This window comes from Podarcis erhardii, assembly GCF_964252035.2.
Source record: "Podarcis erhardii genome assembly, chromosome: 9".
Taxonomy (NCBI): domain Eukaryota; kingdom Metazoa; phylum Chordata; class Lepidosauria; order Squamata; family Lacertidae; genus Podarcis; species Podarcis erhardii.
Genome location: NC_138512.1, coordinates 77,400,292 through 77,413,866, shown reverse-complemented (window position 1 = coordinate 77,413,866; position 13,575 = coordinate 77,400,292). Strand labels below are relative to the sequence as shown.

The 13,575-nt window shown below is 49.3% G+C and overlaps 1 protein-coding gene across 3 annotated transcripts in view; it reads left to right on the top strand.

Moving 5' to 3' along the window:
- Positions 1–13,575, top strand: part of LOC309350143 (transcription factor COE1-like) — a 98,864-nt gene that overhangs the window by 58,995 nt on the left and 26,294 nt on the right. For all 3 annotated transcript variants that reach the window (XM_081876838.1, XM_081876836.1, XM_081876837.1), the window contains exons 8-11: positions 5,209–5,290; positions 8,636–8,753; positions 9,987–10,120; positions 12,726–12,852. In XM_081876838.1, the coding sequence (XP_081732964.1) occupies positions 5,209–5,290; positions 8,636–8,753; positions 9,987–10,120; positions 12,726–12,852 (461 nt within the window). The remainder of the gene's footprint in view (positions 1–5,208; positions 5,291–8,635; positions 8,754–9,986; positions 10,121–12,725; positions 12,853–13,575) is intronic.

Here is a 13,575-nt window from a genome sequence, read left to right as displayed (position 1 = left end):
GTCATCTGCTTTGAAAGCCAGAAGTTCAATCCCTGTCATCTCCTGGTAGCGCTGAGGACGTCCACAGTGTGAACCCTTGGAAAGCTCATGCAAATTTGTGTAGAAGTTAGCAGACTCGGCAAGTGTCCCTGTTTTCCAGGGACAGTCCCAGATTTACAGAAGCTATCCAGGTTTCTGATTTGATCCAACTTTTCCTTAGGATATCCCTATTTTCATTGGAGAAATGTTGGAGGGTATGGAGTTGTGCAAATGCCCCAAGCCAAGTAGATAAGTAACTATACAACCTTTAGAAGACATCTGAAGGCAGCCCTGTATAGGGAAGATTCTTAAAAAATGTTGAATGCTTTATTCTGCTTTTATATGTGTTGGAAGCAGCCCAGAGTGGCTGGGGTAAGCCGGTCAGATGTGCCGTGTAGAATATTAATAATACAGTGGTACCTCAGGTTAAACCACAGAGACTAGGACTTGCCCATCAGAAGGTCGGCGGTTCGAATCCCCGCGACGGGGTGAGTTCCTGTTCTTCGGTCCCTGCTCCTGCCAACCTAGCAGTTCGAAAGCACGTCAAAGTGCAAGTAGATAAATAGGTACCACTCCGGCGGGAAGGTAAACGGCGTTTCCGTGTGCTGCTCTGGTTTGCCAGAAGCGGCTTAGTCATGCTGGCCACATGACCCGGAAGCTGTACACCGGCTCCCTCGGCCAATAAAGCGAGATGAGCGCCGCAACCCCAGAGTCTGCCATGACTGGACCTAATGGTCAGGGGTCCCTTTACCTTTACCTCAGGTTAAGTGCTTAATTCGTTCCGGAGGTCCGTTCTTAACCTGAAACTGTTCTTAACCTGAAGCACCGCTAATGCGGCCTCCCGCTGCCGCCGCACGATTTCTGTTCTTATCCTGAAGCAAATTTCTTAACCTGAGGTACTATTTCTGGGTTAGCGGAGTCTGTAATCTGAAGCGTCTATAACCCGAGGTACCACTGTAATAGTCATAGTAATAATAATAATAATAGTAATAGTAATAATAATAATAATAATAATAATAATAATAATAATAATGTCCCTATTTTCACTGGAGAAATGTTGAAGGGTATGTTACTGAGCTAGTTGGACAACCAGCGGCTCAGTATATGGCAGATTCCTCTGCTCCTAAAAGGTAAAGTAAAGGGACCCCCTGACCATTAGGTCCAGTCGTGGTCGACTCTGGGGTTGCGGCGCTCATCTCACTTTATAAAAAAAAACCCAAACCCTACTATTGCATTCATTGCCCTTAAATTGCCAGCCTAAGTTGTTCTGCAAAGCAACGACTGGGCAGAGCTGGGCAGAGTGTTTGTGTGTCATAGCTGTCAACTTTTCCCTTTTTTAAAGGGAAATTCCCTTATTCCGAATAGGATTCCTTGCAAGAAAAGGGAAAAGTTGACAGCTATAGGGTGTTTGTGTCTCTGTGTGTGTGTGTGTGTGTGTATGTGTTTAGAGCTGGCTTTTCCTCTCTTCCCAGCCTTCCCGGTCCTCTCCAGAGCAAGCACGGCTGCCGCCCCTTAATTATTGATGCTAGGATGACAATTATAGGACCCTACACAAGCATCCTAAATATTTCATCAGCCCGGAATGCGGTTGGAGAAGGAATCGTATTCTCTGGCTTCCATCCATCTTTTCAGGATTTTTTTTCTCAGCTGCTCCTTCTCCCCTCGGCCCACTTCTCTCTTCCTTCCCCTCTTCCCTGGTCCTTTTCAAAAGATTGCAGAACCGTAAATTGTAGAGTTGGAAGGGGTTCCAGGGGTCATCTAGTCCAACCCCCCACAATGCAGGAATCACAGCTAAAGAATCCCTGGCAGGTGGCCACCCAACCTCAGAACCTCCAGCCAAGGAGAGTTCACCACCTTCTGAGGTAGCCCGTTCCACTGTCAGACAGTTCTCAGCATCGGAAAGTTTATTCGGGATCTCCTTCCTTATCGATTGAATCCACTGGTTCAGATCCTCTTCTTTGGCGCAGCAGAAAACCAGCTTGCTCCATCTTCCATGTGACAACCCTTTGAATATGTGAAGATGGCTGTCTAATAATGATAATAATAGTAATAATAAATTTTATTTATACCCCACCCTCCCCAGCCAGAGCCAGGCTCAGGGCGGCTAACACTAATAAAATCACAGTAAAAACATAATAGGGAGGAAAAGGGGGGGAAACCAATTTAAACTACAGGTTAAAATGCAATTTAAAATGCAGCCTCATTTTAAAACAAAACAAATTCCTTCCAGTAGCACCTTAAAGACCAACTAAGTCAGTTCTTGGTATGAGCTTTCGTGTGCATGCACACTTCTTCAGATATGATTTTAAAGTAGCTGATAAATCAAGACCATAAGGGGAGGGAAACATAAGTGTCAGACTGAGTCCAAACCAAAGGCCAGGCGGAACAGCTCTGTCTTTCAGGCCCTGCGGAAAGATGTCAAGTCTCGCAGGGCCCTAGTCTCTTGTGACAGAGTGTTCCACCACGTCGGGGCCAGTGCTGAAAAGGCCCTGGCCCTAGCTGAGACCAATCTAACCTCCTTGAGGCCCGGGACCTCCAAAGTGTTGTTATTTGTGGACCTTAAGGTCCTCCGCGGGGCACACAAGGGAGGTGGTCCCATAGGTACGTGGGTCCTAGGCTGCATAGGGCTTTGAAGGTCAAAACCAGCACCTTAAACCTGACCCTGTACTCCACCGGGAGCCACCTCCGAGTCCCTTCTTATCCAGGCTAAACATACCCAGTTCCGTCAACCACTCCTCATAAGGCTTGGTTTCGGGACCCTGGATCATCCCTCGGCCGTCGTCTTTGGCACACCTTCCTCAGGATCCTGGGAATCCTGGCAAACAGTCAAGGGATCTTTGCCACATCTCGCGATCCATGGCGTGTCTGGCAAGCCTTTGCTGCAGATGCACCCAGTTTACTTTCCAGGGCTCCCTGTGACCTTGGCAAAGGATCTTTGGACATGCCTCATGGAATCACTTCTCCTGGCGTTGCCGACGGAAGCCCAAAACCAGTCAGCTTCTGCCACTTCCAAGCCGAGCCCAGTAAGGTCACAATCACACCGTATGTTTAAAACCTGTGGCTTCTTCCAAAGAACCCTGGGAGCTGCGGTTTGCCCCTCAGGCCATTAGCATTCCCAGCACCCTTTTTTAATGTTTTTATTAACAATTTCAACATAACAAATCATCAAAACATATCATATTCATTATTTTCCCCCCTTCAAACCCTCCCCTCAGCTCCTCTCTCTGATTTCTCAGCACATATTATTCCCTGCATGTTATAAAATTATGCATATCCTTACATTATCTATCTACCATGTTGCCAACCAATAAACTGGTGTATGTTTATTCAAAACCTGCCAAGGAGTCCAATTCATTTTGTTGTCTTTTTAGATAAATTAGTAAAAAGCTCCCCTTCTTCCTTAAACTCACAGTTGTCCTTGTCCTGCAATTTGTATGTCAATTTAGCCAGCTCTGCATAGCTCATCAATTTTTCTTTCATTGGGATTTCCTCATTCTTCCATCCTTGTGAGCATTCCCAGCACCCTTAATCAACCACAGCTCCCAGGACTCTTTGGGGTAAGCCATGTGCTTTAAATGCACTGTGAGGGTGTGGCTGGTGTCAGACTTTAGCCGCTGACGGCTCCCAGGATGCACAGAAGTTGCCAGTTCCGTGCCCTCCCCTGAGGGCCTGGCGCTCTCCGCAGTTTCTCATGCCCAGCTTCTCATGCCCATTAAAGGCGGGCACCCAGGCTCCCGGTCTGCTTTGGGAGCTCACAGTGAGCTCATGGAATCAAAGAATTGTGGAATTAGACATCCAACCTCTGCTTTAAAAACTCCCTTGCCTTGAACAGCAGCCCAGCAAAGCGAGCAATTCTCAGACTGCTACGAAAGGCGCAGAAAGCAGAACATTATAACATGCACCCCAGTGGCAATTTGGGGGTGACTCCAGGTATCTCTGCATCTCCTGGAAGGGAGCTGGGCGTGTGAAGCTGTGGCTTGGATCTGCATCCAGCACAGGCCTCCCTCGCCCCACACGCCCTGCCATCTGCCCCCCCCCCCCCAGGGCTCAGATATCTCCAGGGTTTCTATTCCCTGATTGATCGTTCTCTGCAGCAATAAAGCCCATTAGCTGCCTCGGAGGCAGCCGGGGATCAGTTTCCAATCAATACCCTCTTAAGCAGAGAAGGGTGCATTTCAGGGCTGCCTTAAAGGGCCAGCGCGACCACCAGGCGCAAGGGAGGGAGGGAGGCAACGGGTGCGTGATCCGTTTAGGCAAGGATTGGGGGTGGGTGAACGAGGGTGTTGGGAAAGGTGTTTTGACAGGCGCCGGACACAGTCCAGACTGGTTTGACCAGAGAAGGTGCTTGGATACTGTTGCTTAATAATAATAATAATAATAATTAATAATAATTTATTTATACCCCGCCCATCTGGCTGGCCCCCCCCCCAGCCACTCCGGGTGGCTTCCAACAAAATATTAAAATAACGTAATACATCAAACATTAAAAGCTTCCCTAAAGAGGGCTGCCTTCAGATGTCTTCTAAAAGTCTGGTAGTTGTTGTTCTCTTTGACATCTGGTGGGTGGGCGTTCCACAGGGAGGGCGCCACTACCAAGAAGGCCCTCTGCCTGGTTCCCTGTAACGTGGCTTCTCGCAGTGAGGGAACCACCAGAAGGCCCTTGGAGCTGGACCTCAGCATCCAGGCAGAACAATGGGGGTAGAGACGCTCCTTCAGGTATACTGGACCGAGGCCGTTTAGGGATTTAAAGGTCAGCACCAACACTTTGAATTGTGGTTTGAATTATTGGGAAAAAACAACTTTCTTGAACTTCTCTGCGGCCAAGTTGGCCAGAGCACCTGAGCCAAACCATCAGGCGAGGAACCAGGGCTTGGAATCTGGTGACCACCATGAAGCCTCGTCCGTCAGGGCAAATTGGGCAGTGCCCTGCCAACCTCAGCCTGCTCCCACCTACTGCCTGCCTTACTTACAGCCAGTTCAGAAGTTGGCTCTGCCCATCAGCTCTTTCTACAGTCTTGCCCTTGTAGAACTCAGCCGGGTTGGCTCTTCCCAACATTGGCTCTGGCGCCCCCTGCTGTTGGGCTCCTTGCTTTCTGCCCTACCAGCCCCAAGAGGGCCCAGCGGACACAATCTCTGACTTCACTTCTCTCTGGGTAAATGCAATGCCCTCTTTTCTCCTCTTCCTTCTAGATTTTTCCTCAAGTTCTTCCTCAAATGCAACCAGAACTGCCTGAAGAATGCAGGGAACCCCCGGGACATGCGCCGTTTCCAGGTGAGACACTCCCCGTTTTCCCTTTCACCTGCTACTTCTGTTCCTTCCTGACAAAAACCGCAGCAGGAGCGATCCAGTCCTCTCCCAAGAGCCACTGAGAAAGATGCTACAGTGCGATGGGGCCAGAGACACACTTTGGTCGGGAGGGATTTCCACACACAAGGAGCCACCACTGAAAAGGCCCTTCCCCAGCGAGAGGGCCCTCAGGAGTCCGATTCTCACCCGCTGAGCTTCAGTCATGGGCTGGTTGATATGGGAGAAGGTTTTCTTGCAGATGACTGGGTCCCCATGCCTTAGGACTCAGGAAACAATTTGCAACCAGGGTCACAGTGTTAAGGTGGGGACTGGTGTGCCTGTGGCCTGCTGGCTTCCGCCATTGCCTAGAGCAGATTTTGAGTCATGGAAGGGACCCCTCAAGGGTCATCCAGTCCAACCTGCTGCAATGCAGGAATTTCAACTGAAATTTGAGCTTTAAAACTTCAGCAATGCCCTGTGCGGTGCCAAAATTCGGAGCCCCCTCACCTCTTGCCTTCCGTTGTTTGTAAGTCAGTCAGTCAGTTTTATTGCACATAGCCAAAGGCTGCCGCAATGTACACAGAATCATCCAACGATTAAAGGAAAATATACTGGATTGATACAAAAAACTTAAAACACTTATATTATCAAGACATTACCTACTCTAAACAGAGCTATAAAAGTAACTTAATATACAAGTTAAGACATTAAACAATAAAATTTATAAGCTGAAATTATCACATGACCACTAATATATTAAAAAATAATGTTGATTGATACAATGTGCAATTATATTCGGAGTTTGGTTATAAAGACAGAATATAGCTTGATGTAGGTAGGGTCAAATAAATTCATCTCCTTTACAGTTGGTGGCTACCTTAGCCATATAATTTGCTCTAATTTTCCTAGCGGCAGTTGCAAAGAGTGCTACACGCCAGGTCACATACTTATCTGTGTCTGCGAGAAGATATAAAATCATGACAGAGGGGTTCTGGCCAGGGGACCTCGTCATTATAGGTGCTAAAAACCTTTCTCTTGCTTCATTATATAAGGGGCAGCGCAAGATATAATACATAAGGTCCTCTACTTCAGGACATCCCCTAATGCAAAGACGTTCGTTTGTTGGTATGCCTCTGTGTCTCCCATCTCTATAAGCAGAGTTTATTGTATTTAATCGTTGTTTGTCGTTGTTGCAATTCCCTCTGCGGTGCCCTCTGGGCTCGGCACCCAGTGCGAGCGAGTCGGTCTCGCTTGCCTAAATCCACCTCTGCTACTAAGCGTGGTTCGCACTCGCCTCTCGCTCGTAGCGGCGGCGTCAGCTGCTCCTTCTCCTTCCCTCATCAAGGTGGGTGTGCTTTTGCTCCCAGGCACCCGCGCTATGCAAATTGGAATGGCTGCTAATCATGTAAAAATGTCACAATTACCATATCGTTAGGAGAGGAACCTGATGATGAAGCCCCCCAGCCAGCCAGCCAGAGCCGGTTGAGGCCCAGGGAGTCCCCTCTTGCCCCCACAGACAGCGTGGCCCCTCTGGGTCCTGCTGAGGTCTCTGGTGTGGGCTGGGCTCCCCTTTCCTTGCATGAGCCTGGCATTATTCACAGACCCAAAGTGCACTGGCGGGTATTGCATCATGCCATATACAGCAAGCAAGCTAACACACAACGAATAGTAGGAAGAAGAAATATATACCCAGGCATCTATATTTCCCAAGCTGGTGTGGATCTTGAATGTTGAGCATCTTACGTCCGAAGCATAGGAAGTAAAAATCCCACCAGATGACTTTAAAATGTCCTAGATTCTCCATTCCCCTGCAGAAACACAATTTATGTGCGATTCCATGCATACCCCTGCAATAACCAGACACCAATGGACATTTTTAGGTAAAGGTACCCCTGCCCGTACGGGCCAGTCTTGACAGACTCTAGGGTTGTGCGCTCATCTCACTCTAGAGGCCGGGGGCCAGCGCTGTCCACAGACACTTCCGGGTCACGTGGCCAGCGTAACGAAGCTGCTCTGGCGAGCCAGCACCAGCGCAGCACACAGAAACGCCGTTTACCTTCCCACTATAATGCGGTTCCTATTTATCTACTTGCACTTAGGGGTGCTTTCGAACTGCTAGGTGGGCAGGAGATGGGACCAAACGATGGGAGCTCACCCTGCTGCGGGGATTCGAACCTGCTGACCATGCGCTGAGGTCCTAGGCAAGTCCTAGGCGCTGAGGTTTTACCCACAGCGCCACCCGCGTCCCTAATGGACATTTTAGAATTTCTTTAAAGAAACTCATAAGAGAAATAATAATAATAATAATAATAATAATAATAATAATAATAATAATATAAGTTTATCATTTATACCCCGTCCATCTGGTTGCATTGCCCAAGCCACTCTGGGCAGCTTCCAACATATATAAAAACGCAATAAAACATTAAAAAACAGTTTCCCTGTACAGGGCTGCCTTCAGATGTCTTCTAAAAGTCAGATAGTTGCTTATCTCCTTGACATCTGATAGGAGGGCGCTCCACAGGGCGGGCGCCACTACCACGAAGGCCCTCTGCCTGGTTCTCTAGCTTCTTGCAGTGAGGGAACTGCCAGAAGGCCCTCGGCACTGGATCTCAGTGTCCAGGCTGAACAATGGGGGTGGAGATGCTCCTTCTGGTATACTGGACTGAGGCCATTTAGGGCTTTCAAGGTCAACACCAACACTTTGAATTCTGCTCGGAAACATACTGGAGCTAATGTAGGTCTTTCAAGACCAGTGTTACGTGGTCTTGGCGGCCGCTCCCAGTCACCAGTCTAGCTGCCGCATTCTGGATTAGTTGTAGTTTCCGGGTCACCTTCAAAGGTAGCCCCATGTAGAGCGCATTGCAGTAGTCCAAGCGGGAGATAACCAGAGCATGCACCACTCTGGTGAGACAGTCTGCGGGCAGAGAGGGTCTCATCCTGCGTACCAGATGGAGCTAGGAGACAGCTGCCCTGGACACAGAGTTGACCTGCTCCTCCATGGACAGCTGTGAGTCCAAAATGACCCCAGCCTGCGCACCTGCCAGTGTGTAAATTGGTAGCTGGCCTTCCACCTTATTTCTTTGTGCAGAGAATGTGCAGCCAAGCAGCTGAAAGGCATCAAGGGGCAAATCTGGCTGTGACAAATTGCATCAAAGATGCTCAGTGGAGCAGGACAGGGGCAGACGTCAGCCTCTCTCTCTGATGGAATGACCCCAATGGTTGTCTAGCCTGTTTTTCTACCTTCTGAGGACCAGGAAATTGCTGTTTTGCTGGGAGTCTAGATGTCTCCTCCTCCTTGGCAAACCCCTAATCTCTCTTCCCCTTTAGGTTGTGGTGTCAACGACAGTCAATGTGGACGGCCATGTCCTGGCGGTGTCTGATAACATGTTTGTGCACAACAACTCCAAGCACGGGAGGCGAGCAAGAAGGCTGGACCCCTCTGAAGGTCTGTGTTGTAGCAGCGCAGTGGCAAATTCAGGCGTCAGATCTTATCGTAGCCAGACCTTATCACAGATTCTAGGTTTACGAAAGAATCTCGCAGTTGTACATCGATGCATTGCAGCGATCACTGCTCATCTCCATATATTATTTTCTGTGGCGCCTTGTACGCCTCCTTCTGGCAAGCTGGTGCCTAACACATCACTCTGCTTTTCATTGGACCCCATCGGTGAGGCCGAGAGGGGGGTCTTGTCATCTGGGCAGCCCAGGTCCCCCATGCATGCTGCCCAGACGTGCGCAGTACCCTTTGGTACTGCTAATGCAATGGTTTGACTTCACCCCTGGAGGCACACTCCATTGACTCTTGAGACAGACGGATGACGACAGCAACTGTTTTATTTTAAAATTTTGTTGGAAGCCGCCCAGAGTGGCTGGGAAAACCCAGCCAGATGGGCGGTATAAATATTATATTATTATTATTGTTATTATTATTATTATTATTATTATTATTATTATTATTATTATTATTACAGTCATACCTCAGGTTGAAGTTGCTTCAGGTTAAGGATTTTTGGGTTGCGCTCTGTGGCAACCCGGTAGTAATGGAGCATGTTACTTCCGGGTTTCGCCGCTCGCGCATGCGCAGTCGCTCAAAACGACCTCACGTGCATGTGCGGAAGTGGCAAATTGTGACCCATGCATCCGTAGACGCAGGTTGTGTTCGCTTCAGGATGCGAACGGGGCTCCAGAACGGATCTCGTTCACATCCAGAGGTACCACTGTATTGTTATTGTTATTGTTATTGTTATTCTTATTCTTATTCTTATTCTTATTCTTATTCTTATTCTTATTCTTATATTTTCTGTGCACTAATGTGGGCAAATGATTTGGGGTTGGACTAGATGACCCTTGGCATGCCTTCCAACTCTACGATTATATGAAGAGGGACAACCTTTCTCTTGGGGCTTTCACAGCCTATGGTTCTCTATAATCCTCACTGGCTCGGAAGCCTGGAATCAGAGAACTGTAGAGTTGGAAGGGACCCCCGAAGGCCATCTAGTCCAACCCCCTTCACTGCCTGTTTTTCCTTCCCTCCAACATGCACTGCCATCCCCTTTGCCCTCCTCTGCGCCCCACATCACTGCCCACTTTCCCTTCTTACGGTGATCTGCACCTCTCTTCTTCCGCTCGCCCCAGTTGCTGACTCTCTGCCTTGTCTCTCCCCCCTCCCTGCCTGAAGCTGCCACCCCCTGCATCAAAGCCATCAGCCCCAGCGAAGGCTGGACGACGGGCGGCGCCACCGTCATCGTCATCGGGGACAACTTCTTTGACGGGCTGCAGGTGGTCTTTGGCACCATGCTGGTGTGGAGCGAGGTGAGTCTCCAGGGGCACGCTGAGGACTTTATTATTATTATTATTTGTTTAATCATTTTTTTCTATACACACATCCACCGCAAAAGACACATACAACAAAAACCATAATAACAATAATCACACAATTTGACAATTCAGATTTGAACGCACTGATATACCTACGACTACACCTTTTTAAACAATATTTCCCCACCTCTCCTCCCCCTACTTCCCACAACTGTCCACCTTATCGCTTAAATATTCGATCCAGATTTCTTCATATTTATCCATTCTTATTTTGCGTCGACATGCAATTCGTTCGTATGTAGCTAATCTGTCCATAATCCATGTGCTCAATGGAATCTTTTTGCAGCTCTTCCAATTCATCAAAACAAGTTTTTTTTTTTGCTTCTAATATAGCACGGTACATCCATTATTATTTTTTTGACCCCTTGAAATATCCCACGTTTCCGGAATATAATTTAGAATTAAATTCAGTTCCCCTAAATAACGATTTCTTTTTATGTGCACACTGAGGACTTGAAACTTGGTTTGCCAATCGTCCCCCCCCCCCTAAAAAACAGGAGATTTGCGAGCAGCCTTGCCAAATGGCAGCTCCCAGGGTGCTTTGCAGGGAGCCATGACAGTTCAAGCTAGCAGCAAAACAATGGAGGTTGCAGCATAGAGAGGCCTCTGCGTCTGGTTGCACAGCTGTGGTTGGCAACTTAACGGATGAAAAGGAAGGGTGTTCTGGTCTGGTGCCGGATCCCACAGGGGAAAGAAGCTTGCAGATTTATCCAAAGCCAGACCACTGTGTGGCCCACCAGGTCCAGTACTGTCTTTTCGGACTGGCAGCTGTAGTTCTCCAGGGTTACAAGCAGGGATCTCTGGGGACTTGAACCCAAGGCAGATGCTCTCCTGCTAAGCTACAGGCCTGCCGCCTTGTGGATAGCTCTTAATCATAGAATCGTTGGAAGGGACCCAATGATCATCTAGTCCAACCCCTTGCGATGGTCATCTCCTCCTCCTCCTTTCCATAGTCTCCTGCCCTCCCTGACCTGCTGGGTAGGCAAGGTCCGATTGGGGACATTGGGTCCCTTGGGGAAAGGTGCGCATGAGGGTCCCGACTCTGGCCTGGCAGTGCTCTGGGAGGTGTTCCTGGGGTCTCCGGTCCGTGGAATTCAGGTTCAGTGGCCTCTGGCTCTCCAGCGGCAGCCCCAGAGCTCCGTAAAAGTTCAGGAAGGGGCCACCAGAATGAGGGTAGTGAATACAGCACAAGATATTATGGGCTGTCCCGTGAATCCGCTGGGTGAAATAGCGGAAGAACGTTGCCTCAGGAGAGTGAGGGAAAATCTCAGGGATGATTCACACCCTGGCCAGCACTTTCTTGATCTCCTGCCCTCAGGCAGAAGATATAGGTAAAGGTAAAGGGACCCCTGACATCAGGTCCAGTCGTGGACGACTCTGGGGTTGCGGCGCTCATCTCGCTTTACTGGCCGAGGGAGCCGGTGTACAGCTTCCGGGTCATGTGGCCAGCATGACTAAGCCGCTTCTGGCCAACCAGAGCAGTGCACGGAAACGCCGTTTACCTTCCCGCTGGAGCGGCACCTATTTACCTACTTACACTTTGACGTGCTTTCGAACTGCTAGGTTGGCAGGAGCTGGGACTGAGCAACGGGAGCTCACCCCATCGCAGGGATTCGAACCGCCGACCTTCTGATGGGCAAGTCCTAGGCTCTGTGGTTTAACCCACAGCTCCACCCGCATCCCACCCATGATTAGTCGCACCAACAGGGTAAATAACAGCTTCTATCCGTGGGCTGTTAGGCTGCTGAAAGTCAGGGCAACTGACTTTCAGGTTTGGTGGGTGTGCGTCAGTAAATGAGGGGAATTAAGACTAAGAGAGCTGAGTGGGGGGTGCTCGTGTACAAGTGACAATAAAGTATTGCAATTTCAATGATCTGTGAGAACAGGATGCTGGTCTCAATTTGCCATTGGCTCTTGTTCTGCATTGGCTCTAGTTATCTCCCGCTTGGACTACTGCAATGTGCTCTACATGGGGCTACCTTTGAAGGTGACTCGGAAACTACAACTAATCCAGAATGGGGCAGCTAGACTGGTGACTGGGGGCAGCCGCCGAGACCACATAACACCGGTCTTGAAAGACCTACATTGGCTCCCAGTACGTTTCCGAGCACAATTCAAAGTGCTGGTGTTGACCTTTAAAGCCCTAAACGGCCTCGGTCCTGTATACCTGAAGGAGCGTCTCCACCCCCATCGTTCTGCCCGGACGCTGAGGTCCAGCGCTGAGGGCCTTCTGGCTGTTCCCTCATTGCGAGAAGCAAAGCTACAGGGAACCAGGCAGAGGGCCTTCTCGGTAGTGGCGCCCGCCCTGTGGAACGCCCTCCCATCAGATGTCAAAGCGATAAATAACTACCTGACATTCAGAAGACATCTTAAGGCAGCCCTGTTCAGGGAAGTTTTTAATCTGTGATATTTTACTGTATTTCTGGTTTCTATGGAAGCCGCCCAGAGTGGCTGGGGAAACCCAGCCAGATGGGCGGGGTACAAATAATAAATTATTATTATTATTATTATTTAAATGTCTGCCCACCTCTCTTAACAGCTCATCACGCCACACGCAATCCGTGTGCAGACTCCGCCAAGGCACATTCCCGGAGTGGTGGAAGTGACCCTCTCCTACAAATCGAAGCAGTTCTGCAAAGGAGCGCCAGGACGCTTTGTTTACACTGGTGAGAGATGGAGCGGTCTTCTTTTGTGGGGAGGCAGTGCAAGGAGGGGCAGGTATTGACTTTTCTGCCCAGACAGCTCACGGTCCAACGTGGCCTTTGGAACTCCTGGCTTTGCTGTGAAATGATGGCACTCATCCAATCTCCTTGGGTTTGCTGCCAGTGGTCAGTGCATCTTCGGGAGAGATCAAAGAAAGTCCGTCTTTGCATGGTTGCACTATGGAACTCTCTGCCACAGGAGGCAGTGATGGCAGATCTGGGTGGCTTTAAAAGAGGATTAGACAAATTCATGGAGGAGGAGGGGGGCAGGGGTTGACTACTAGCCGCTATGGCTATGGTCTGCCTCCACAGTCGGATTCAGCGATGGTTCTGAATCTCAGTTGCTGGAAACCGCAGGAAGGTCGAGTGGCTCTTGTGTTCGAATCCTGCTTGTGGGTTTCCCAGAAGAGGCACCTCGCTGGCCTCTGTGAGAGCAGGATGCAGACAGCAAATTGTCCTAATCCAGTTTGCTTCTTAGCAAACAGATTGAGGTTGAATCCTGACAAGGCAGAGGTACTGTTTTGGGCGGGCAGCTGTGGAGGACTCCCTGGTATTAAATGGGGTAACTGTGACCCTGAAGGACCAGGTGTGCAGCCTGGGAGTCATTCTAGACTCACAGCTGTCCATGGAGGCGCAGGTCCATTCTGTGTCCAGGGCAGCTGCTTATCAGATCCATCTGGTACACAG